Source organism: Triplophysa rosa, linkage group LG22, assembly GCF_024868665.1.
Source record: "Triplophysa rosa linkage group LG22, Trosa_1v2, whole genome shotgun sequence".
NCBI lineage: Eukaryota > Metazoa > Chordata > Actinopteri > Cypriniformes > Nemacheilidae > Triplophysa > Triplophysa rosa.
In genome coordinates, this window is record NC_079911.1 from 1,056,876 (window position 1) to 1,079,799 (window position 22,924).

General features: G+C 43.3%; 1 protein-coding gene across 2 annotated transcripts; it reads left to right on the forward strand.

Moving 5' to 3' along the window:
• Positions 1 to 1,321: 1,321 nt before the first annotated feature.
• Positions 1,322 to 22,639, forward strand: LOC130546542 (kelch-like protein 33). Of its 2 annotated transcripts, none has more exons than XM_057321862.1 (8): positions 1,322 to 1,522; positions 8,682 to 9,413; positions 9,678 to 10,120; positions 18,188 to 18,310; positions 18,399 to 18,518; positions 18,709 to 18,959; positions 21,344 to 21,514; positions 21,839 to 22,639. In XM_057321862.1, the coding sequence occupies exons 2-8, from the start codon at positions 8,690 to 8,692 to the stop codon at positions 22,362 to 22,364; spliced, it is 2,358 nt and encodes a 785-aa protein (XP_057177845.1). In that variant the 5' UTR covers positions 1,322 to 1,522; positions 8,682 to 8,689; the 3' UTR covers positions 22,365 to 22,639. The 2 variants fall into 2 exon arrangements, with proteins under 2 accessions (XP_057177845.1, XP_057177844.1); XM_057321861.1 differs by lacking the exon at positions 1,322 to 1,522 and adding an exon at positions 5,408 to 5,611.
• The last annotated feature ends 285 nt before the right edge of the window (positions 22,640 to 22,924 follow it).

A 22,924-nucleotide genomic window follows, 5' to 3' on the forward strand; every position in this document is an offset into this window, starting at 1 on the left:
AATCCACAAGAGACACAAGTAGGATATAAGGATGTGTTTATTTCCAAATAAAAAATAATAATCCTGAGGCAAAAAGAATCCACAGTGAATGCACACAAAAAGTAATCCAAGTGAAAAGGGTAATGTCCAAACCACAAAAAGCAGAAGGCAAAAAGGTCCTCAAACCATAAAAGGTCACAAGGCAGCGCGAATAATCCAAGAGAGTTTGCTAGAGTTAATTGAACATTCACAATAACCAAGCGAAGACTAAAGCCCTATTCACAGGATTAGTATTACCAGGGGACCTCTAGTCATTTGTAATAATTGCAGAGGTTTTCTGTGATCTTAATCCCGTGCGAATCGGCCATGTAATTTATAAAGTAAAAATTCCCGCGCAAATTACCTACCATATTTTGATGAACACCGAGGTCCTGTGATAATAGTATTCCCTGGCGAATCGTCATCTCTGTGATTTGGCGGGCTCATAAATCATTTTTCAAGGTTTTATCCTGCACCGGTTACGAATAATAGAGGCTGTTTTGAAGTGTTTTGATATCATTTTGGGTGTTGGGTCATATCCATACCTGCCAACACTGTCGTTTTGGCCGGGAGACTCCCGTTTTGTTATTTCTCATGGAAACTCTCGTAACATTTGAGACCCGCGACCGCGGTGATCTGTGAAGTTCGCGGATATCTCAAATATCATTATACACCATACAACTATAGTCTATACAAACTATACGCAAAGCCTTGCCATCATATCCTGTAAATAATTCCGTAAATTTGAGTAAAATCACAGGCTTCACTTATCCTGTGCGAATGCACCACGTGAAATACAGATGTGGGAGGTAATTTCTAAATCACATGAGGTCCCCAGATAATACTAATCCTGTGCCAATAGGGTTTAAGAGTCACAGAGCCTCTTTAATAGGCAAACCTAAATAGGACACGTGCTGGTAATCACTCTGATTACAGGTCTCAGCAGCAGTTCGAGAAAGGACCCGGTAGTGACCTCTAGTGGCAAAAAATAAAATCTAGCGCAGGATCCTGATATGATTAAAATTATGTTAACCATAGCACAGGGCAAAAACATGTCAAAAATGATACATTTTTTCTGTTAATATTTTTGAAATTCTTCACCAATTATTTTGTGAATTACCTTAAATGTCTCCCTTGTATAGAGTACATACATCTGCACTTTACTATATAGAACCCTGACTAATTTCAGAGGCTCCCTCAGTGGTTTGATTCTACTCAGGTCACGCGCTTCGCCTCTGTCATGATAACACTGCGTGCGCTGCTGCCAATATCTATTATTAGTCTGTTGGTTACAAGCACATCTTGCCACAAATAAAAGCATAGAGGGAGCTGTCGAATTTTAATGTAGCTCGGGTCCACAAACAGACTTAAAACAAATACACAATAATAATATTTTGTTTTCCATTAATTTACAGAAAGCAGCCTTTGGAACCCAATCACAGTCTGCAGGCGTTTCAAGGACAAGCTTCCAGTACTTTTCTCGATAATCACAACAGAAGTAACGGTGAGTTGGAGAAGGTTAAACTGTAATCACTGGAGTTTTGTAGAGTCGTTACTCGTGTTTAAAAGGAACCTTGGGTATAGAGAGATGTATGGCTTAATATATTAACAATGGCATTGACTTTATAAATGTGAAATTAAAAAACAATGTTACTGTCACAGTATTCATAAACTTTGAAAAAATATTTTTACTCATAGGCCGCCATTTTTTTTGCGTCAAAATCCGTGACGTCAAATGGTTCCAACCTAAACCTGTTCTCTTTCGCTACAGCGAAGCACACACGCACACACCAAATATAACAGTAAAATATGAGATGTCAAACATAAGATCAGATATATAAATACACAGGGACAGTAGGTGACGGTATGTCCTCTTGACACAAGCTAGCCTGCCTGCCATAGAAGAAGAATGCGTTCAGTATCATTAAATCATAGGTTTAAACGACCGTCTTTAAGACATTTAAGACTATTGAAGACATCAGCATCCACCATAATCGAATACTTTTTATACATTATGAGAATATACTGATAAACACAATAATACAGTAAGATGCTTGCGGTTTGGTTATTTCTTCTGTAGGCAAGGCAAGGCAAGGCAAGTTTATTTATATAGCGCATTTCATACACAAGGGCAATTCAAAGTGCTTTACATAAAATGATTGACAGAGAGAAATAAGACGTATCTTTAAAATGCAAATGATTTAAGATCACAAATACAACTTTAGATTTTAAGAAACAATAAAACAGCAGTAAAATTTATTAAAAATGTGAGTATATATATAAGAAGAATAAGAACAAAAGAAAAATAAATTATAGAAGTGCAGTTGATGTAAACCAGTACAGTGCTCAGGTTGTAAATGCACTCTAAACAGGTGTGTTTTTAATCTGGATTTAAAAGTAGCTACTGTTGGTGAACATCTGATGTCTTCTGGAAGCAGATTCCAGCTGTGTGGCGTAATGGTTAAACGCTGACTCGCCTTGTTTGGAGTGAACCCTTGTTATCTCTAACTGACTTGATCCTAATGATCTGAGAAGTCTGTTTGGTTTATATTCAATAAGCATATCTGAAATGTATTTAGGTCCTAGACCATTGAGTGATTTATAGACAATTAATAATACTTTAAAGTTAATTCTGAAAGTAACTGGTACCCAATGTAAGGACCTGAGGATTGGAGTGATATGCTCAGATTTTTTGGATTTGGTCAGGATCCTGGCAGCAGTGTTCTGTATGAGCTGCAGCTGTCTGATGGTCTTTTTGGGAAGACCTGTAAAGAGTCCATTACAGTAATCCACCCTGCTGGTGATGAAATCTTGCTTTGAGACAAAACATCTGATTCTGGCTGTTTCTGAGATGGTAGTACGCTGATTTTCTTATTGCTTTGACATGACTGCTGAAACTAAGGTCAGACTCTAAAATGACACCAAGATTTTTTACCTTACTTTGTGTCTTTAGACCTCTTAAGTCAAGGTATGTGTTTACCTTGTTATCTTCATCCTTGTTACCAAAAACAATGACTTCAGTTTTATTTTTATTTAACTGAAGGAAGTTTTGTTACACATCCAGCTGTTAATTTCATCAATGCACTGGCAAAGAGANCTAAATGTAATACTGGATAAGATTTCCGTTTGTACTGAATGCTGCCAAATCTACGGATATCTCGTTTGTTCCCGGTGTTAAACGGGACCTGGGTGTAAATGATGAAAAACGGAGTATTGGTAGCTCCGCCTTTGTTGGTTCTGCTTTCGTTACTAGAGAAGCACGCGGCACGCGCAGCCTCTGTGAATGTCTGGAACTGCGCTGCGCTGCGCTGCACATCTACCAAAACACCGCTTCTCTTAAACTTTCTAAAAGGACAGGCTGTTTAAACTTGACACTTGCACGCAGCTTGTGTTTCCCTATGCTATACTCGATCCTAGCTCCGCACCGCAAGTCTCCATGTGCGTTCGCAAGTGCACTTCCCAGCAACCTGCCAAAAACCAAAAAGGTTGTCGTTTTAGGTTTCAAAATTGGTGTTGAAAATTTATATTTACTAATGTGAAAAACAAGAAGAAATACATTACCATTGTATTTTAAGTGTACTTTAAAGTAATATAAATATAGTATTATCCCACTTTATTATTTTGTTTATTGTTCATTAAAAAGTAACTACTTTTTACTTTTATTTTTAATAGGTAAATATAATTTGTCACACTATGTGCAATGTGAGCTCCAAACCGAATCTCCAGGTGCTCTCTTGAGAACCAGATAGAAAAACATATGTGCACCCCTGTCTATACATTTAGATTTGATTTATTTGTGTGTATATTTTGAGCTTTTTATGGCCTACCATATAAAATATACCTGAACTGCCCCCCAACCCGTGCTATTCTATGCTATCCAGTTGCACATCGTGCATTAAGTAACTACTCACATCATGTTTATTACTGAAATAAAATATGTAATATTGTATTATATTATATAAATGCGTGGTCCGTTCTCGAAAATGTAATGATTTATCAGGGCTGAGGCCTGAACCAGGTCATTGGTGTGGCGCTCAGGCGTTGTACCCCTGAGCACACATGAGGTGATAGAATCCACAAGAGACACAAGTAGGAAATAAGGATGTGTTTATTTCCAAATAAAAAATAATAATCCTGAGGCAAAAAGAATCCACAGTGAATGCACACAAAAAGTAATCCAAGTGAAAAGGGTAAAGTCCAAACCACAAAAAGCAGAAGGCAAAAAGGTCCTCAAACCATAAAAGGTCACAAGGCAGCGCGAATAATCCAAGAGAGTTTGCTAGAGTTAAATGAACATTCACAATAACCAAGCGAAGACTAAAGCCCTATTCACAGGATTAGTATTACCAGGGGACCTCTAGTCATTTGTAATAATTGCAGAGGTTATCTGTGATCTTAATCCCGTGCGAATCGGCCATGTAATTTATAAAGTAAAAATTCCCGCGCAAATTACCTACCATATTTTGATGAACACCGAGGTCCTGTGATAATAGTATTCCCTGGCGAATCGACATCTCTGTGATTTGGCGGGCTCATAAATCATTTTTCAAGGTTTTATCCTGCACCGGTTACGAATAATAGAGGCTGTTTTGAAGTGTTTTGATATCATTTTGGGTGTTGGGTCATATCCATACCTGCCAACACTGTCGTTTTGGCCGGGAGACTCCCGTTTTGTTATTTCTCATGGAAACTCTCGTAACATTTGAGACCCGCGACCGCGGTGATCTGTGAAGTTCGCGGATATCTCAAATATCATTATACACCATACAACTATAGTCTATACAAACTATACGCAAAGCCTTGCCATCATATCCTGAAAATAAATCCGTAAATTTGAGTAAAATCACAGGCTTCACTTATCCTGTGCGAATGCACCACGTGAAATACAGATGTGGGAGGTAATTTCTAAATCACATGAGGTCCCCAGATAATACTAATCCTGTGCCAATAGGGTTTAAGAGTCACAGAGCCTCTTTAATAGGCAAACCTAAATAGGACACGTGCTGGTAATCACTCTGATTACAGGTCTCAGCAGCAGTTCGAGAAAGGACCCGGTAGTGACCTCTAGTGGCAAAAAATAAAATCTAGCGCAGGATCCTGATATGATTAAAATTATGTTAACCATAGCACAGGGCAAAAACATGTCAAAAATGATACATTTTTTCTGTTAATATTTTTGAAATTCTTCACCAATTATTTTGTGAATTACCTTAAATGTCTCCCTTGTATAGAGTACATACATCTGCACTTTACTATAAAGAACCCTGACTAATTTCAGAGGCTCCCTCAGTGGTTTGATTCTACTCAGGTCACGCGCTTCGCCTCTGTCATGATAACACTGCGTGCGCTGCTGCCAATATCTATTATTAGTCTGTTGGTTACAAGCACATCTTGCCACAAATAAAAGCATAGAGGGAGCTGTCGAATTTTAATGTAGCTCGGGTCCACAAACAGACTTAAAACAAATACACAATAATAATATTTTGTTTTCCATTAATTTACAGAAAGCAGCCATTGGAACCCAATCACAGTCTGCAGGCGTTTCAAGGACAAGCTTCCAGTACTATTCTCGATAATCACAACAGAAGTAACGGTGAGTTGGAGAAGGTTAAACTGTAATCACTGGAGTTTTGTAGAGTCGTTACTCGTGTTTAAAAGGAACCTTGGGTATAGAGAGATGTATGGCTTAATATATTAACAATGGCATTGACTTTATAAATGTGAAATTAAAAAACAATGTAACTGTCACAGTATTCATAAACTTTGAAAAAATATTTTTACTCATAGGCCGCCATTTTTTTTGCGTCAAAATCCGTGACGTCAAATGGTTCCAACCTAAACCTGTTCTCTTTCGCTACAGCGAAGCACACACGCACACACCAAATATAACAGTAAAATATGAGATGTCAAACATAAGATCAGATATATAAATACACAGGGACAGTAGGTGACGGTATGTCCTCTTGACACAAGCTAGCCTGCCTGCCATAGAAGAAGAATGCGTTCAGTATCATTAAATCATAGGTTTAAACGACCGTCTTTAAGACATTTAAGACTATTGAAGACATCAGCATCCACCATAATCGAATACTTTTTATACATTATGAGAATATACTGATAAACACAATAATACAGTAAGATGCTTGCGGTTTGGTTATTTCTTCTGTAGGCAAGGCAAGGCAAGGCAAGTTTATTTATATAGCGCATTTCATACACAAGGGCAATTCAAAGTGCTTTACATAAAATGATTGACAGAGAGAAATAAGACGTATCTTTAAAATGCAAATGATTTAAGATCACAAATACAACTTTAGATTTTAAGAAACAATAAAACAGCAGTAAAATTTATTAAAAATGTGAGTATATATATAAGAAGAATAAGAACAAAAGAAAAATAAATTATAGAAGTGCAGTTGATGTAAACCAGTACAGTGCTCAGGTTGTAAATGCACTCTAAACAGGTGTGATTTTAATCTGGATTTAAAAGTAGCTACTGTTGGTGAACATCTGATGTCATCTGGAAGCAGATTCCAGCTGTGTGGCGTAATGGATAAACGCTGACTCGCCTTGTTTGGAGTGAACCCTTGTTATCTCTAACAGACTTGATCCTAATGATCTGAGAAGTCTGTTTGGTTTATATTCAATAAGCATATCTGAAATGTATTTAGGTCCTAGACCATTGAGTGATTTATAGACAATTAATAATACTTTAAAGTTAATTCTGAAAGTAACTGGTACCCAATGTAAGGACCTGAGGATTGGAGTGATATGCTCAGATTTTTTGGATTTGGTCAGGATCCTGGCAGCAGTGTTCTGTATGAGCTGCAGCTGTCTGATGGTCTTTTTGGGAAGACCTGTAAAGAGTCCATTACAGTAATCCACCCTGCTGGTGATGAAATCTTGCTTTGAGACAAAACATCTGATTCTGGCTGTTTCTGAGATGGTAGTACGCTGATTTTCTTATTGCTTTGACATGACTGCTGAAACTAAGGTCAGACTCTAAAATGACACCAAGATTTTTTACCTTACTTTGTGTCTTTAGACCTCTTAAGTCAAGGTATGTGTTTACCTTGTTATCTTCATCCTTGTTACCAAAAACAATGACTTCAGTTTTATTTTTATTTAACTGAAGGAAGTTTTGTTACACATCCAGCTGTTAATTTCATCAATGCACTGGCAAAGAGAGTCAATAGGTCTGTAGTCATTGGGTGAGAGTAGATCTGAGTGTCATCTGCATAGCTGTGGTAGGCAATTTGGTTCTTTTTCATTTTTTGGCCAAGTGGCAGCATATACAAATTGAACAGGAGCGGAGCAAGAATTGAGCCCTGTGGAACACCACAAGTCATGGGTGTCCAGTCAGATTCATGTTTGCCTATGTTCACATAGTAACCTCTCCCTTTAAGGTATGAAAGTATTGTATTAGAGCACACGTGAATATTAGCCCCCGTCAGCTAATGACAGAGAGAGAAAAGACAACAGTTCGTTAGGCTACTGTCAAAATCTGGATAAAATGCATTTTATAATGGCTAAAACATCGTATATATAATACATTCGAAATGATTTTGGTGATTAATACGTATGTTTGTATTGTTTCTGACCAACAATATTAAAATGTATGAAAATACACCAAATAGCGTCTTTATTTTCTTTCTTCGTTATTTTAGCATTTATATATATATATATATATATATATATATATATATATTATCCTACAGCACCTTCTATTTACTGAAGAACTGATAAGTGTGTCTGTGTTCAGTGTTGCCTGTGCGTGCAACCATTTTACGTCATCGAAAAAAACATGGTGGCCTCCTTAGGTTAAAATGAGTATTACATTTAGGGTTTTTTTTAAAGAATTGAAAATATTTTGTGTTTATAATGACAAATGCTAGTGGTGTAAGGCTATAACAATGTATTAAGCCATACATCTCTCTTTACACTGGGCTCCGTTTAAGAGCTTTTGTACGTTAAACATGCCTGCGTTGCCAGCGACTGTGTTTCAGCGGGGTCTCCTCTTATATAAAGACTGAGGGAGGTTCACTGCTCATATAACAATGCCAATGAATAAAACCACCTCATGTTTTCAGTTGTTTTTACAATTACTGCCAAGAAATATTACTTATTAACTTTGTAAAAGATCATGTTGGGCCACATGTGCTTCAAAATATGTAAGCTGCTGTAAATACAACCCTCACCAATTCATTTGACTGGACCGAATTTGAGTGGAGCATGTATTTATGGTCTAAACAATTACATTCTTGTCTAAAAACTCTAAAAACTACCTTCCTGTAATGCAATAATAGTGCAACTGGAAGAAATACTGGAAAATAAACAGCAATTTCTACAGTGTAGTATCTGTAAAATTACAGTGGGCTTGTTTCGCTGCCATTGACGCTCACAGTGAGACCGCACAAGTTTTTGTTATAAGACTATTCTCCAAATATTCAGTGTTGGTTTTGGGAACGTTAAAAAGGTCCAGTTTTCTTGATGTCAGAGAGGAACGTGTTTTTAAAAGTATGATGTTTCTGAAACATTCTTTCAACTTTTAAATTAATAACTTAAGTTATAACTATGTTAACTATATAGTAAGTCAACACTAGTGAATTTGGTTGACTTAGAAATTACATTTTGTTCATTAACTGAATGATTTCACCCCTTTGAAGGGTTTCCAATGTCTCAGTATAAAACCAGAGGGAAATTGGAGAAAAGGGAGGCAGATATGACTATTCATCTCCAGTCTGGTTCTTCTGTGAAAAGCAGATGTGGAAGTGAAGAAAGAAGAGAAAAGGGAGCTCGCATCACATCCTCAAGTCTAAAAAGACACGTTCGAGAAAAAAAATCCATCACCCCTCCAACTCCTCCCACTTCAACCTTTTCTCAGCCCACTTTCAGAAAGCCTCCTATAGAACCCCTCCTTGACTCAGAGCTCCGCCCCTTTGTGCTCTCCACACACTGCGACGCCCTCTTCACTTCACTACGAGGACTCAAGGAGGAGGGGCTGCTACTGGACTGCAGTCTTAAGTTCCTAGACGACTCCCACAAAGCTCACCGACTGGTGCTCGCTGCTGTCAGTCAAAAAGCAGAGGCGTGGCTGTTGTCTGAAGAGGCGGGGCCTATGGAAGTGGAACTGGATGGAGGACGGATGACTCTTGCAGGACTAAAAGCTGTACTGGACTTCAGCTACAGTGGAGAAGTGGACAGGGGAGAAGCAGATGAAGTGCTGGAAGCCTGTAAAGAGCTGGAGGCTCAAAGACTCGAGCAACTGTGTGCCGGAGATGTTCCGCTCAGCGGGAGCAGAGAGAGGGAAAGAAGCCTACAGGTCATAAGAACACTGTGGGAGAGAAACGTCGGCTGTGATGTCATCATACAAACAGACAGTGGAGACTGTTTCCCTGGTAACTATAACATCTCAGGGTCTTTAAGAATTATATTTTACATTATTATATATGCCAGAAAATAGCAATTGATGTCGATGTAATTTGCGCGACATTACTGTACAGTATGTTTAAAAATGCCGCCTGTATCAGGCGAAGTGCCGATTGTATGTCAAGTGAGTCTAGCTCCACCGTATACTTCTGTTTTTTTGCAGCAAGCATTTACTAATGTGCATAAAGTTATCACTGCCTGTGTTATATTTCATCTGTAATGCTCTCTTCTAGCGCATCGTGTCATATTAGCAGCAGGTGCGGACTACTTTCGGGCTCTCTTCTGTGGAGGGTTACGTGAATCCGGCGAGGATGTGGTGTTAATGCGCAGTGTGATGTCCTGGGTACTGCACCACCTGCTAGACTTCATTTACTCCGGCCAGCTGAAACTGAGCTGCAGGAACGTGTGGGATCTGACAGAAGCCTGTTCACAGTTTCAGATGCAGGGGGCGCTGTCGCTGTGCTTAAACTTCCTACAGGACAACATGGATGAGACATCTTGCCTGGATGTTCTGGCTTTGGCTGAAGCCTTCAGTCTGGTGGATCTGGGTAAAAGGGCAGAGGACTATTGTTTAACTCACTTTCAGAGGGTGGCAGAGGGGGAGAAGTTCAGGGATTTGACTTGCGACCATCTGATGCGTCTGCTGGAGAGAGATAAACTGAATGCAGAAAGTGAGGTAAGATCAGATGGACTATAAAACAAAAAAATGGTTTGGCCGTTCATCCACATGAAAACGCAGGTTACTGAAACCAAACTTTTATTAATTTTATTTTACTTTTATGATTTTCAGAAACTTCAGTTGCAGTCTTGTCATGTAGCCAGTGATACCCAAGTACCCAACAGACGTTAACGTTAACCTGTCATCCGCCTGTCAGTTCTTGCGGTGCTGCATAAAGCCAAACACACCTTTTATCTCCTTTGTTGTTAGCCTACCGGGACCTGTCATAACCTTTTCTCAGGTGTGGCGAGTCCCTTTTGTGTGAATAAATCACCCTCAATATCGTTACCTTCCTCACCACAGTTGGTGGAGAAGGCGGGCGCTGTAACGTGTGACGATACGGCAGAATTTAACCCTTCCCTGTCTCCATCTTATCCCCAGGAAGCCTCACTCTCTCTCGCTTGCTCGGATGAGCACGATGGAGGAAATCATCCACCGCCTGACAGACATCACCACACGCCAACAGCAGTTTTCCGAACAGCTAGCCCTGAGGCAGGAAAGGACAGAACAAGCGCTGGGGCGGATGACAGAGGCAGCGGCTGCGCAGGTACCGCTACCCGACACACGCTCGACTGCTCATCAACATCTTACTAAACTTAGTGATCAGGATGATGTAGAAGCTTACCTGCACACCTTTGAAGTCATCGCCATCCGGGAGACATGGGACAAGATGGAGTGGGCTCGGGTACTGGTATCTTTTCTGACCGGTGAGGCTCAACGCGCATACTATTCCCTACAGTCACCGACCAGCGAAAACTATGATTCGCTGAAACGGGAAATCCTTGCAAGAGTCGGATTATCCCCAGTTAGCGCCGCTCAGCAGTTTCACGACTGGACCTATAATGAAGATGTGCCTGTCCGAGCTCAAGCCACCCAGCTAAGCCGTCTTGCCCACCTCTGGCTGCTGACCGGGAAGCCCACGGCCGCCCAGGTCACTGAGAAGGTGGTCATTGCTCGTCTCCTGTGCGCTCTGCCTCGACGCTTCAGTGGTCCGGTTCCACCTTTCAGGAACTGGTGGAAGCTGTGGAGCTGGCGGAGGCATCTTTCGCCCACGATGCTGGAGAGTGATGGCGCCGCCCCGGAGGGTGAACCCTGCATGGTGACACCCGGAGGGCACCTCAAGGCCAGTAGCCAGACCCGCTGCTCCCTCTCCCCAGGACGAGCCAATGCCAACGGAACCCACTACACCAGGACCCTGGGCTGCGTCGTGCACCTTAAGCTCCCCTCCGAAGCTCCAAAGAGGACAGTCCAACTCGACGGTAAACCGGTGGTGGCAACCTTGGACTCCGGACGCACTGTGACTCTGGTGAAATCTATGCTGGTTTGTCCCTGACCCCACGTGAAAACGGTAATCCCCATCACGTATGTCCATGGCGCAGTGTTCCAGCGCGTCGAGTTACCATCTCCGCCAAACCAGGAACCTGGCCAATGGAAGTGGGATCGTCCACGACCTCCCAGTGCCGGTGCTGTTGTGAAGAGAGAGGCCAGGAGAGGGAGCGGACATCGAAGACATCGACCAGCAGGATCAAGGAAGCCCCGGACCGTCATGATGGCCACTCAGAGTGAGTGGCAGCGTGAGTGTCCATCGTTCTCTCCTAACCTCTTTGCTGATTTGTTCCAGCAGGTGACCACTGGCGGAGCTTTTGGGAGAGAACAATGGGAGGACGAAAGGCTGCGAAATTGCTGGGGGCAAGTACGGGTTGCGGAAGACCAGATCCGCCAGCCTGCCCCACACCCCCTCCCATACTTTGTAATCAAAAATGGTCTGCTCTACTGTGCTGCACAGAGACGGGGGGAGGTGAAACTCCTATTGGTCTTCCCGAAGTCAAAGACGGCCACCATACTGGAGCTGGCGCACACCCACCCGATGGCTGGACACCTGGGAACTGCTAACACCACCCAGCGGATATGGGAACGGTTCCACTGGCCGGGGCTTGAAGCAGAGGTGAAATGCTTGTGCCAGAGCTGCCCCACGTGTCAACAGACTTCATCGAAACGGCCTCCCCCAGTCCTCTTGTCCCTCTGCCCATCATCGAGGTGCCCTTCAAGCGCATTGGGATGGACCTGGTGGGTTCGTTGCCGAAGTCTGCCCGAGGCCATGAACACATCTTGGTTGTCGTAGATTATGCCACCAGGTATCTTGAGGCCATACCCCTCCGAAAAGCCATGGCCAAGAACATCGCCAAAGAACTGTTCCTGTTCTTCAGCAGAGTGGGCATTCAGAGATCCTGACTGACCAGAGAACTCTGTTCATGTCCCGGCTGATGGCCGACCTCTGCCTCCTCCTCAAAGTCAAGCAGCTCAGAACTCAACTCAACTCAACTCTCAACTCAACTTTATTTATATAGCGCTTTTACAATTTTCATTGTTACAAAGCAGCTGTACATGAGACATATTGACTATAAGCAAAATAATTAAAGTTGTACCTGCAAAAACAAGAAAAGGTTGAAAAAACAGAAGACAGATATACCCACATACAAAACACTCCACACACACAATATGCACACGTACGTACACAGACAAGTACGCACAAACACACACACGCTCAGTGAGAGCACACATTTAGGATAAAGGAGAGAGAAGCACAGGTCAAATATAACAGACTATAAATTCCTATATGCAATATTAATTAAGTAAAACTTTAAAATTCTAAAGCAGCCCCCCCGGTCAGGCAGATAGTGCAAAAACAGTATGCAAACGGTGGCGAGGAACCCAAAACTCTAATCGAGAAAAAAAACCTCAGGAGAACCCAGGCCCAACCAGGGGATTCCAGTTCCCCTCTGGCAAAAGCTGCTGCCTCTGCACAAGCTCCAGAGAACTTGCACAACAAGGCTAAATAAAATAAATAAACTTAATAATAAAATAAATTATAGTTTAAGATTATCATTAATAATCTAATAGCATTTGAAGTTTTGTGGTGAAGACATGTCAAGAGACCGCGTCCTTCTTTATCCAGCTCTATCATCTCAGCTCTTGTCAGGTCCCCACTTCCCATTCTCCGCTCTACCATCAGGTCAGGCCATGAACTGCATCCTGCTCGCTGTGGTAACCTTGGAACAATGAGACAAGACTGGCTGAGAGTAGAGTACTGTTCTGTACTCTTTGATGCAACAAGTACATCAGTTGTGTTTTTGGTTCCGGTTGATCTAACTAATGCAGCCTAAACCCTCTGAAGATTTATATTATGGAAGAGTAGTGTATGCAAGATTAAAAAGATGCGTCTTTAGTCTAGATTTAAACTGACAGAGTGTGTCTGCCTCCCGGACAGTGCAGGGAAGACTATTCCAAAGTTTAGGCGCTAGATAGGAAAAGGATCTACCACCTGCACTTGATTTTGAAATTCTAGGTATTACCAACTGACAGGACGCCTGAGAGCGTAATGCACGTGAAGGACTGTAATACAAAAGGAGTTCATTCAAGTACTGAGGAGCTAAACCATGTAAGGCTTTATAGGTAATAAGCAAGATTTTAAAGTTAACGCGATGCTTTATAGGTAACCAGTGCAAGGTTGACAGAACCGGGCTAATATGTTCATACTTTTTTGTACGTGTAAGAACTCGAGCTGCCGCGTTTTGGACCAATTGGAGTTTTTGTAATAAGCCTGCAGGGCAACCACCTAACAGTGCATTACAGTAATCTAGTCTTGATGTCATGAATGCATGAATTAACTTCTCTGCATCTGAGATTGACAGCATATGACGTAGTTTAGATATATTCTTAAGATGGAAAAACGCAATTTTACAGGTGTTGGCGACGTGGCTCTCAAATGACAGATTACTATCGAATAGAACGCCAAGATTCTTTGCTGACGACGAGGGTTTTATGGAACATCCGTCAATAGTTAAACAGTATTCTTGGTTGTTACTTATAGCAGTTTTCGGTCCAATAAGTAACACTTCCGTTTTGTCCGAGTTCAGTAATAAAAAGTTGTTACTCATCCAGTTTTTTATATCGACTATGCATTCCATTATTCGATGGAACTGCTGTGTTTCATGAGGCTTCGAGGAAATATAAAGTTGAGTATCATCAGCATAACAGTGAAAGCTAACTCCGTGTCGCTTTATTATATCTCCTAGAGGTAGCATGTATAATGCGAAGAGCAGAGGCCCTAAGACTGAGCCCTGTGGTACACCGTACTGGACTTGCGATTTGCGTGACACCTCATTGTTTATTGCTACAAATTGAAAACGGTCGGATAAATAAGATTTAAACCATTTCAAAGCTATTCCCTTAATGCCGACATAATTTTCGAGTCTATGTAGGAGTGTGCTGTGGTCAATGGTATCGAATGCAGCACTAAGGTCTAGCAGCACCAATAACGAGATACAACCTCGGTCAGACGCCAATAGCAGATCATTTGTAACTCTGATCAAAGCAGTCTCTGTACTGTGACATGCTCTAAATCCAGACTGGAATTCTTCATTGATGTCATTCCTTTGGAACATTACATAGAACATCCATCTACCACCCCCAAACCGACGGATTGGTGGAACGATTTAACCAAATGATGAAGAGGATGTTACGACGCGTGGTGGCAGAGGATGGGCATGACTGGGACCTCATGCTACCCTACGTGCTCTTCGGCGTTCACGAAGTACCCCAGGCCTCCACCGGCTTTACACCATTTGAACTCCTGTTCGGCCGGCAACCCCGCGGCCTATTAGATGTCACTCGAGAGGCCTGGGAGCAACAACCGGCACCCCATCGCAGCGTCATCGAGCATGTACAAGAGATGAGGGACCGCATCAACCGGATGATGCCCCTGGTAAGGGAACATCTTGCTGAGGCCAAGCGCGCCCAACGACGATTGTATGACCGGCCCGCCCAACCCAGAGAGTTCCAAACCGGCGACCGCATGCTGGTCCTTACACCGACAGCTACCTCCAAGTTTCTGGCTTCTTGGAAAGGACCGTACACCGTCGTCGAAAAAGTGGGGCCGGTCAACTATCGGGTCCGCCAGCCGGGACGCGGCCGAGAGGAACAGCTGTACCACGTAAATCTGTTAAAGAAGTGGATCACACCCCCAGAACAGATGGCGGCCTTCGCCGAGAAAGAACCTCCGGTGGTCCGGATGGGAGAACAGCTGTCCCCCGTGCAGAAGACCGAACTCAACGCCCTTGTCAGTCAGTTCAACGTCGTCTTCTGCGAAAGGACCGGGCAGAGTAGGATAATTTACCATGAGATCCATACGCCACCCGACGTCGTGGTCCGGCAACGGCCCTACCGGGTCCCGGAAGCTCGTCGACTGACTATTGAGGAAGAGATCTTTCGGATGAGGGAGCTCCGGGTGATCGAACCATCCCGTAGCCCATGGTCCAGCCCCATAGTCATGGTCCCGAAGCCGGACGGCACTCTCCGCTTCTGTAATGACTTCTGCCGGCTGAACGAAGTCTCCAGCTTCGACGGCTATCCCATGCCCCGAGTGGATGAACTCCTGGACTGACTCGGAAAGGCACGCTTCATCTCAACCCTGGACCTCACCAACGGATATTGGCAGGTCCCCCTGGCCCCCGAGACACGAGAAAAAATGGCCTTTAGCACTCCATCGGGCCACTGGCAGTACAGAGTGCTGCCGTTTGGATTGCATGGCGCACCGGCTACATTCCAGCGTATGATGGATGTTCTCCTATGGCCTCATCAGGAGTATCCAGCAGCCTATATAGACGACCTCGTCATCCACTCGGAGAGCTGGGAAAGCCACCTCAACAGATTGCGGAGAGTGCTCATGGATCTCAGAAAGGCTGGCCTGACGGCAAACCCCAAGAAATGCCATCTGGGACTCGCCGAGGCACAGTACCTGGGTTTCCGGATCGGCCGAGGGTTAATCCAGCCCCAGACATTGAAGAAGGCCCTGTCCTCCTTCCCCGTGTTGCACGCACCTGACTTCGGCTGCCCCTTCATCCTCCAGACCGATGCTTCCGACACCGGCCTGGGTGCAGTGCTCTCCCAAACCAAGGAGGGAGAGGAGCACTCGGTCGTATACATCAGTCGGAAGCTCACACTGGCCGAATCCCGATACGCCACGGTGGAGAAGGAGGCCCTTGCCATAAAGTGGGCAGTCCTGGAGCTCCGCTACTATCTGCTAGGACAGAGCTTCTCCCTGGTCACCGACCATGCCCCGCTACAATGGATGTCCAAAGCTAAAGAAACCAACGCCCGAGTGACCAGATGGTTCCTAGCGTTCCACGACTTCCACTTTCAGGTAGTACATCGGGCAGGGTCTGCCCATGGCAACGCTGACGGTCTGTCAAGGATGTGGTGAGGCTGGACATCCTGGTCAGGGACAAACCCCCCCTCCTCAGCAAACACCCCTCTCCCGGTGCAGGCTCACCCACCGTACTAGGACGACACTTTGGGGAGGGGGTGTGGCCCCCATTGCACAATCAGCATCGCCATGGAAATGCCAGCAATCAGAGCAGCGAACCTGCTGGTCGTCAGCACCTGTTCCCCATTTACAGAGAGGATAAAAGCTGGGGAACAGGGGAAGAGGGTGAGCTTCGACTCCAGACTTGGGAGACTCTCTCTAATGTTGTGTTTTTGTCTTTTGTCTAGAGACCAGCGGCTGACGACTGGCCACTACAACTCAACTCACGGACACTACAAATTTCACACATCACCCCCGGAGCACACGTGAAGACACTCACCGAAGGACGGACATTTTTCCCCACTGTTTCTGTCACTGCACTTTTGTGTGAATAAATCACCCTCCGGAGCCTATGATTACAAGTTCTGTGTCAGTATATTTACCTTGCTCGCCACACAGGCTTATGACATGGCTTTATGGTTAGGGTAATATTGCCACCTGTTGGCTTGGTATGCTCTTGTCAGAGCTTTATAGCATTTTTTTGCGTTTTTATGTTAACAGATGTTTTAAACGAAGAAGGGAAAATTATGTTTATAAAATATCCATGTTTGTGTGGACTAGGCCCAAGAAACCACCTAGTACCCTCTGGGCAACACATGGCAACTAGTACTAGGCATAAACTAAAGGAAAAATGTATTAAAAAATACTGTTGTTGTAAATGAAAACAATAGGCAGAAATTCAAGCCTGCATTTTAAATAAATAAATATTTAAGAAACAATATATGTGGACATTTATATCACTTGTATATACTTGTATATATATTTTTCTTCAAACATGTACAACTTGATGTAATGGTATCCTATTACTATCAAGTATAACTCTGTTTAAAAAAAACAATTCTCACCCACAAGCGGTTTCAAACCTGTATTAATTTATAGCTTGAGCCGAACAAAAATAAGATATTTTAAAGAATGTGGCTAAGCAAACAGTTTCTGGTCCTTAATGACTTGCATAGTATTTGTAATAAGATTCAATAAAATGGAAGGAAGGAGGCGGGAACCGGCGAACATTTAAACATTTTAATCAAAAATAAATAAACAATAAACAGCAGTAAAACAGGCCGACAGCCCCTCACGGACGACTGCCAGCCACACGAACATAAACAAAACTTAACATGTCCGGGCCCGGTCCTCTCTTGCCATATGCTCCTGCCGCTCGGCCTTTTATGCTTCCGATCTCCTCCGTGGGAGATACGAGGCTGGTGGCGCCCAGCTGACGCTCATTATCAATCGCATCACCGGCCTCGCTTGCTCCTCCCACGGCTCTTGTCACACCTCCCTCGTCACAGTATTATTTCCCAATACTATAGTATTGAAGTTGAAGGGACCAGAAACCGTTTGGTTACAAACATTCTTTAAAATGTCTTAACAGAAGAAAGAGCTTCATGCAGGTTTAGAACAACTTGAGAATGACCAAATTATGAAAGAATTTTAAGTAATAAAATATATTATATGTGTTTCTGTCTCACCATTTCTGTACCTTTCTGAGCAATTCTGGACCCTTTGCATTGCTGAATGAATGCATGTTATTCTCTGTTAATGTTTAGCTAATTTCTGGAAAAGGGTCTGCTAATTGTGAACATCTCAACCAAAGCATCAGCATGCAAATCCAGCACCAGGGGGCAGTATCACATTCAAACACATTCTCTCTCTCCTGGCAGCTGGATGTGTTCAGAGCCGTGGTCAGCTGGATCGAGGAAGATAATGAGCAGAGATTGTCTCATCTCTCACGACTGATGCAGAGTGTTCGTTTCCCTCTCATGAGACCGGAGGAGCTGCAGGAGGTAGTAAGGAGAACATTTTGCCCTGACCATCCCATTATCAGTTCCTTACTGTTTAATTTTCTGCACCGTTTTGCTTTATCTCTTCCAGGTGCAGAACTGTAAACTGCTAGTCAGGAGTTCAGGAGGGAAAACAGCTTTGAGAATTGTAAATAATCTTCTGCATGGTGATCGAAGAACATCGGACTGCAAGCCGCGCACTCCAAACCAGGTGCAACGTACTGATAAAGCAATAGAAGGACAAATGATACAGTGATATTATAGTTATTATTAATTAATTAAATTAAATTAAAATAAATAATTAAAATAAAACAAAATGAATTAAAAATACTTTTGTTACTTGAAAGACAATAAATGTTAACTGAAATAATTGCATCTATCCGTGTACCCGTTTGTATTAGGTTTTGGTGCTTGTTGGTGGAGATTGTGTGAATGAGAATTTTGAGCGTCGAGAGCCCAACCTCTGCTTGTGGTTCGCCCGTCGCTTTATGCGCGGAGAAGGACTCATCCGTACAATCGAGTGGAGACCTCTGGCCTCCCTCCACGAGCCGCCGCGCTTCCGCCACTGTGTGTGCGTCCTCAATAACACGCTCTATATATTGGGAGGTAGGAAGTACTACGGTGCCCTGGACATACTGAAGACTGCACTGAGGTGAGACTTGTTTAGTGATGGGAAAAAGTCATCTTTTTGAATCAACCAAACCAAGTGCTTTAAAGATTGGTCCATAGTTTGGCACAGCACATGTAGATGCCGCCTGCAGGTCTGAAAAGTGTTAATGCAACAAGAACATAACACCACCAAGGCTCTATCATAACATCATAACTGCACTATCAGGCAATGACTTCAGAGGCAGCTCTGGAAAACGGATTTGGAAAAGCTTCATAGGCAGCATAATGTAATTTTATTTGAATTGTAAATAGAGAGCAATAGCCAATAACGTATTTAAAAACTATGACACTAATTTCTCTCTAGAAATGCAATCAAAAGTTATTGAAAGTGAACGTTGAACTTTAAACCTGTTTTTTAGCCGCCATTTTATTTTTCGAGCTTGGCCCTGCTCGACCAATCACCTTCCTCATGCGGACACATGCCCACATGTCTAGCTCCACCCTTTTGGTACCGGACTTCTGTGATAGGTACCCCAATGGAAGGGTCCCAAATAAGAGGTACGGTTCACTATTTTGGTACCTGTAACCCCCTCGTCAGAGAAGAGGAATGATACCACACTGGAATAAGGATTGAGCAAGTAGTTTTATTAATGAGTCCAGGTAAGGCTGACAAGTGCTCGGGTAGAATTGGAACATCCAAGGAAAATAATTCAAAATCCATCCACGGAGTATAGAAACCAAAAGAGTCCACAAGTAGTTTAGAGAGTAACATCCAACATACAACAAGACTGGACATTGTACATGACTAAACACTGGGTTAAAATAGAGTCCATGGGATGGGTTTCAGGTGGAGTGTAAAGAGCAACAGGTGCGGGGTGATCAATGATGTCAGAGGAGTGCAGTGCATGATGGGAAATGTAGTGATTGGGTTAAAAGTCCAGTGATTGTGATCGAGTGTAGCGGGGAGGTGACTCTGGTGCGGGGGGCATGATCGACAAAGACAGAGCAGATGTTACAGTACCCCCTCCTCCACGGACCGCTCCTGTGGGCCTTTCTGGGTGGCGAGGACAGCCACGAGGATGGGGTGCCAGTCCGTCAGGGTGAGAGATGTGGAATTGTCTGCGCAGTTCAGGATCTAGAATGTCTTCTCGGGCCACCCATGACTGTTCTTCCGGTCCGTACCCCTCCCAGTCTATGAGATATTCTAAGCGGCTGCCCCGCCTCCTGGAGTCCAGAATGTCTTCCGCATGGTAGATTAGTTGGAACTCATCGATGGTTGGCGGAGGCACATGGAAGGAGGGAAGTTACACGTACATCAAGTATTGATAATTTGAACGAATCAAACGGGGGTTGAATAGTACTCACCGCTGGGCTTGGAGGTCGGACGGGACAGGTGACGAGCATGTGTCCTGTTCCACCACAGTATAAGCACAGGTGTTGAGTGATTCTTCTGGCTCTTTCTTCACGGAAAAGCAGAGATTGATCGATGATCATGGATTCGGGTTCTGGAGGGTTAGATGGTCTTATACGGTGGTTGAGGAGGAAATGCAGTGGGTTGGGGATTAGTACAGGCAGCCAGATGTTGGGAAATCCCAACTGAGTACTGGATAAGTCTTTCCAAGCCCACAGTGTCATCGTGTATGGCCAGGTGGGTTAACCACTGGGTTAAAATAGAGTCCATGGGATGGGTTTCAGGTGGAGTGTAATGAGCAACAGGTGCGGCGTGATCAATGATGTCAGAGGGGTGCAGTACATGATGGGAAATGTAGTCCTGTGGTTAAAAGTCCAGTGATTGTGATCGAGTGTAGCGGGGAGGTGGCTCTGGTGCGGGGGGCGAGGTCAACGAAGACAGAGCAGATGTTACAGTACCATTCACAACTTCTGACAATGCAAATGCCAATAACTGCATACTGTACTCTACGGCAGTGGTTCTCAAACTGGGGGGCCCCAAGATGGATCTAGGGGGTCCATAGGTTTTGTGGTATTTGTTGAAATATAGAAATTTATCCTAAATTTTATGCAATCAAATATCAGAAAAATAAGACCACCAACCAAAAGAATTAATGTTCCAGCATTGTATAACTGAATATCTTTTTTAATTCTTTATTTGGGAGTCCGCAAAGCGATGCACCCTAAACAAAGGGGGCCTTACAACGAATAGGTTTGAAAAACACTGCTCTACGGCACTGAACCTTACCACTTGGTGAAAACAGACCATAAGAAAAAAGTAGCCACATAAATCATTAAAGAAGCAGAGGCCAACACTGCTGAAAGACAGTCTTGAATAAACTCCAATAATGGAAAACAGTCAAGTTGGTTTAAGAGACTTTGTTCACACCATGAACATTTCAGGGCATACAAACTCCTCAAATGTCTCAGTAACCTTAGCTGAAAGATTAGATACTGTGCGCTGGTGTCTGTGTGCAGATTTGATCCTGTTCAGGGAAGATGGGAACGTCTTCCTGACATGTCCAGCCCCAGAGATTACTTCGCTGCTGTGTGTCACAGAGGGAAGGTGTTTGTCCTGGGCGGTAACTGCGATGACATGAACTGTCTGGACTCAGTGGAGTGTTACTCACCTGACGACAACACCTGGAGGTCCATCTCTCTGCTACAGAGCCTTCATTTATGCTCACTGAACCTATTATTACAGAGAAATTACAGGAGTTTCATTGACCACGATAGAAACAAATTGGGTGTCCATACAGGGACTTATAGTATAAATAACAAAATATCAGTGCTGTGCGGTCTCTGCAGTATTTATCTGTGCAGTATTTGCAATGATATTATTTTTATTGCAATGACATTTCAAGTGTAACTTAGAGACAAAATACTATTTGGAGCCACTGCATGTCACATCAAGCTGTGGTGATTAAATATCAAACCTGAAAAGTCTATTTTCCTTTTTCCATGAACACACAGGTTGTCTCATCCTCTGGACGTGCCTCTCTGCGGTCACGCCGTGGCTGTGTTGAACGGAGAGATGTTTGTATCGGGCGGTTGCGACTCTCGTCTGCGCTGCTATCCATGTTTGTGGGTCTACGACCCGGTGCACGGCTGCTCAAAACGCTTACCCATGACAGCAGGTGAAGGACGGGCTGGTCACGTGATGCTGGTTATGGGACACCGATTGGTTGTGGCCGGGGGGTTAAAGCCAGTGTGTGCAGGGTTTGGAGACCAGCTGCAGTGTGAGTCGTATGATCCTGTTCATGACTCCTGGGCGTCTTTCCCCCCGCTGCCCCAACCGCACCTCTCGCCTGCAGCGGCCACTCTTGATGGACATCTGTATGTTTTGGGAGGGTCTTCAGCTGACTCGGCCCGTGATACGGCCTGGGTTCACCATTACGATCCACAGGCAAAGTGCTGGGACAAACTGGGAGCGATGCCGCGACCTTACGCCGATCTCGCCGCGTGCGCTTTACAGCTGCCTGCCAGCCTGAAGAGCTGAAAGAGAGCAGACAATATGATTACAGTGCACTTTAAAAATTCACTGTGATTTTACCGGAAAGTGTATGTACTGTACTCATCTGTGTTATTGTTGTGTAATCGCGGTATGGTGAAATTTTCATTATATTTCTTATTGGAAATTACTGTGAAAGTAATGCAATTATCAGTAATTTTCAATTAGAAATGTAATGAAAAGTTCACCATCCATGGTAAACAGGAAATGTTTGGCTATGAATGCATTACTTTCACATTAAAGAAGTTCACTGCTTTCATCTTAAGGCAGATTGATTTGTGATGTGTCTCTTGACAACACTGTGTGAAATTGGTAACTATCAGGATTGGTATACAAATAACAGTAACATTTTGTAAAATTATAATCAGAATTTATGTGTGATTTACACACAGAGACATCAAAAATTCAAACAGAACAAATTCAAACAAACAGCATATTTAGACACAAGGTTACATGTATCTTTTTATTAATTGTTTTTTATTACATATTTACTTAATTTTATTTTTGCCAAATTCGTAAATATAAATCAACATATTAATTTAGAATAT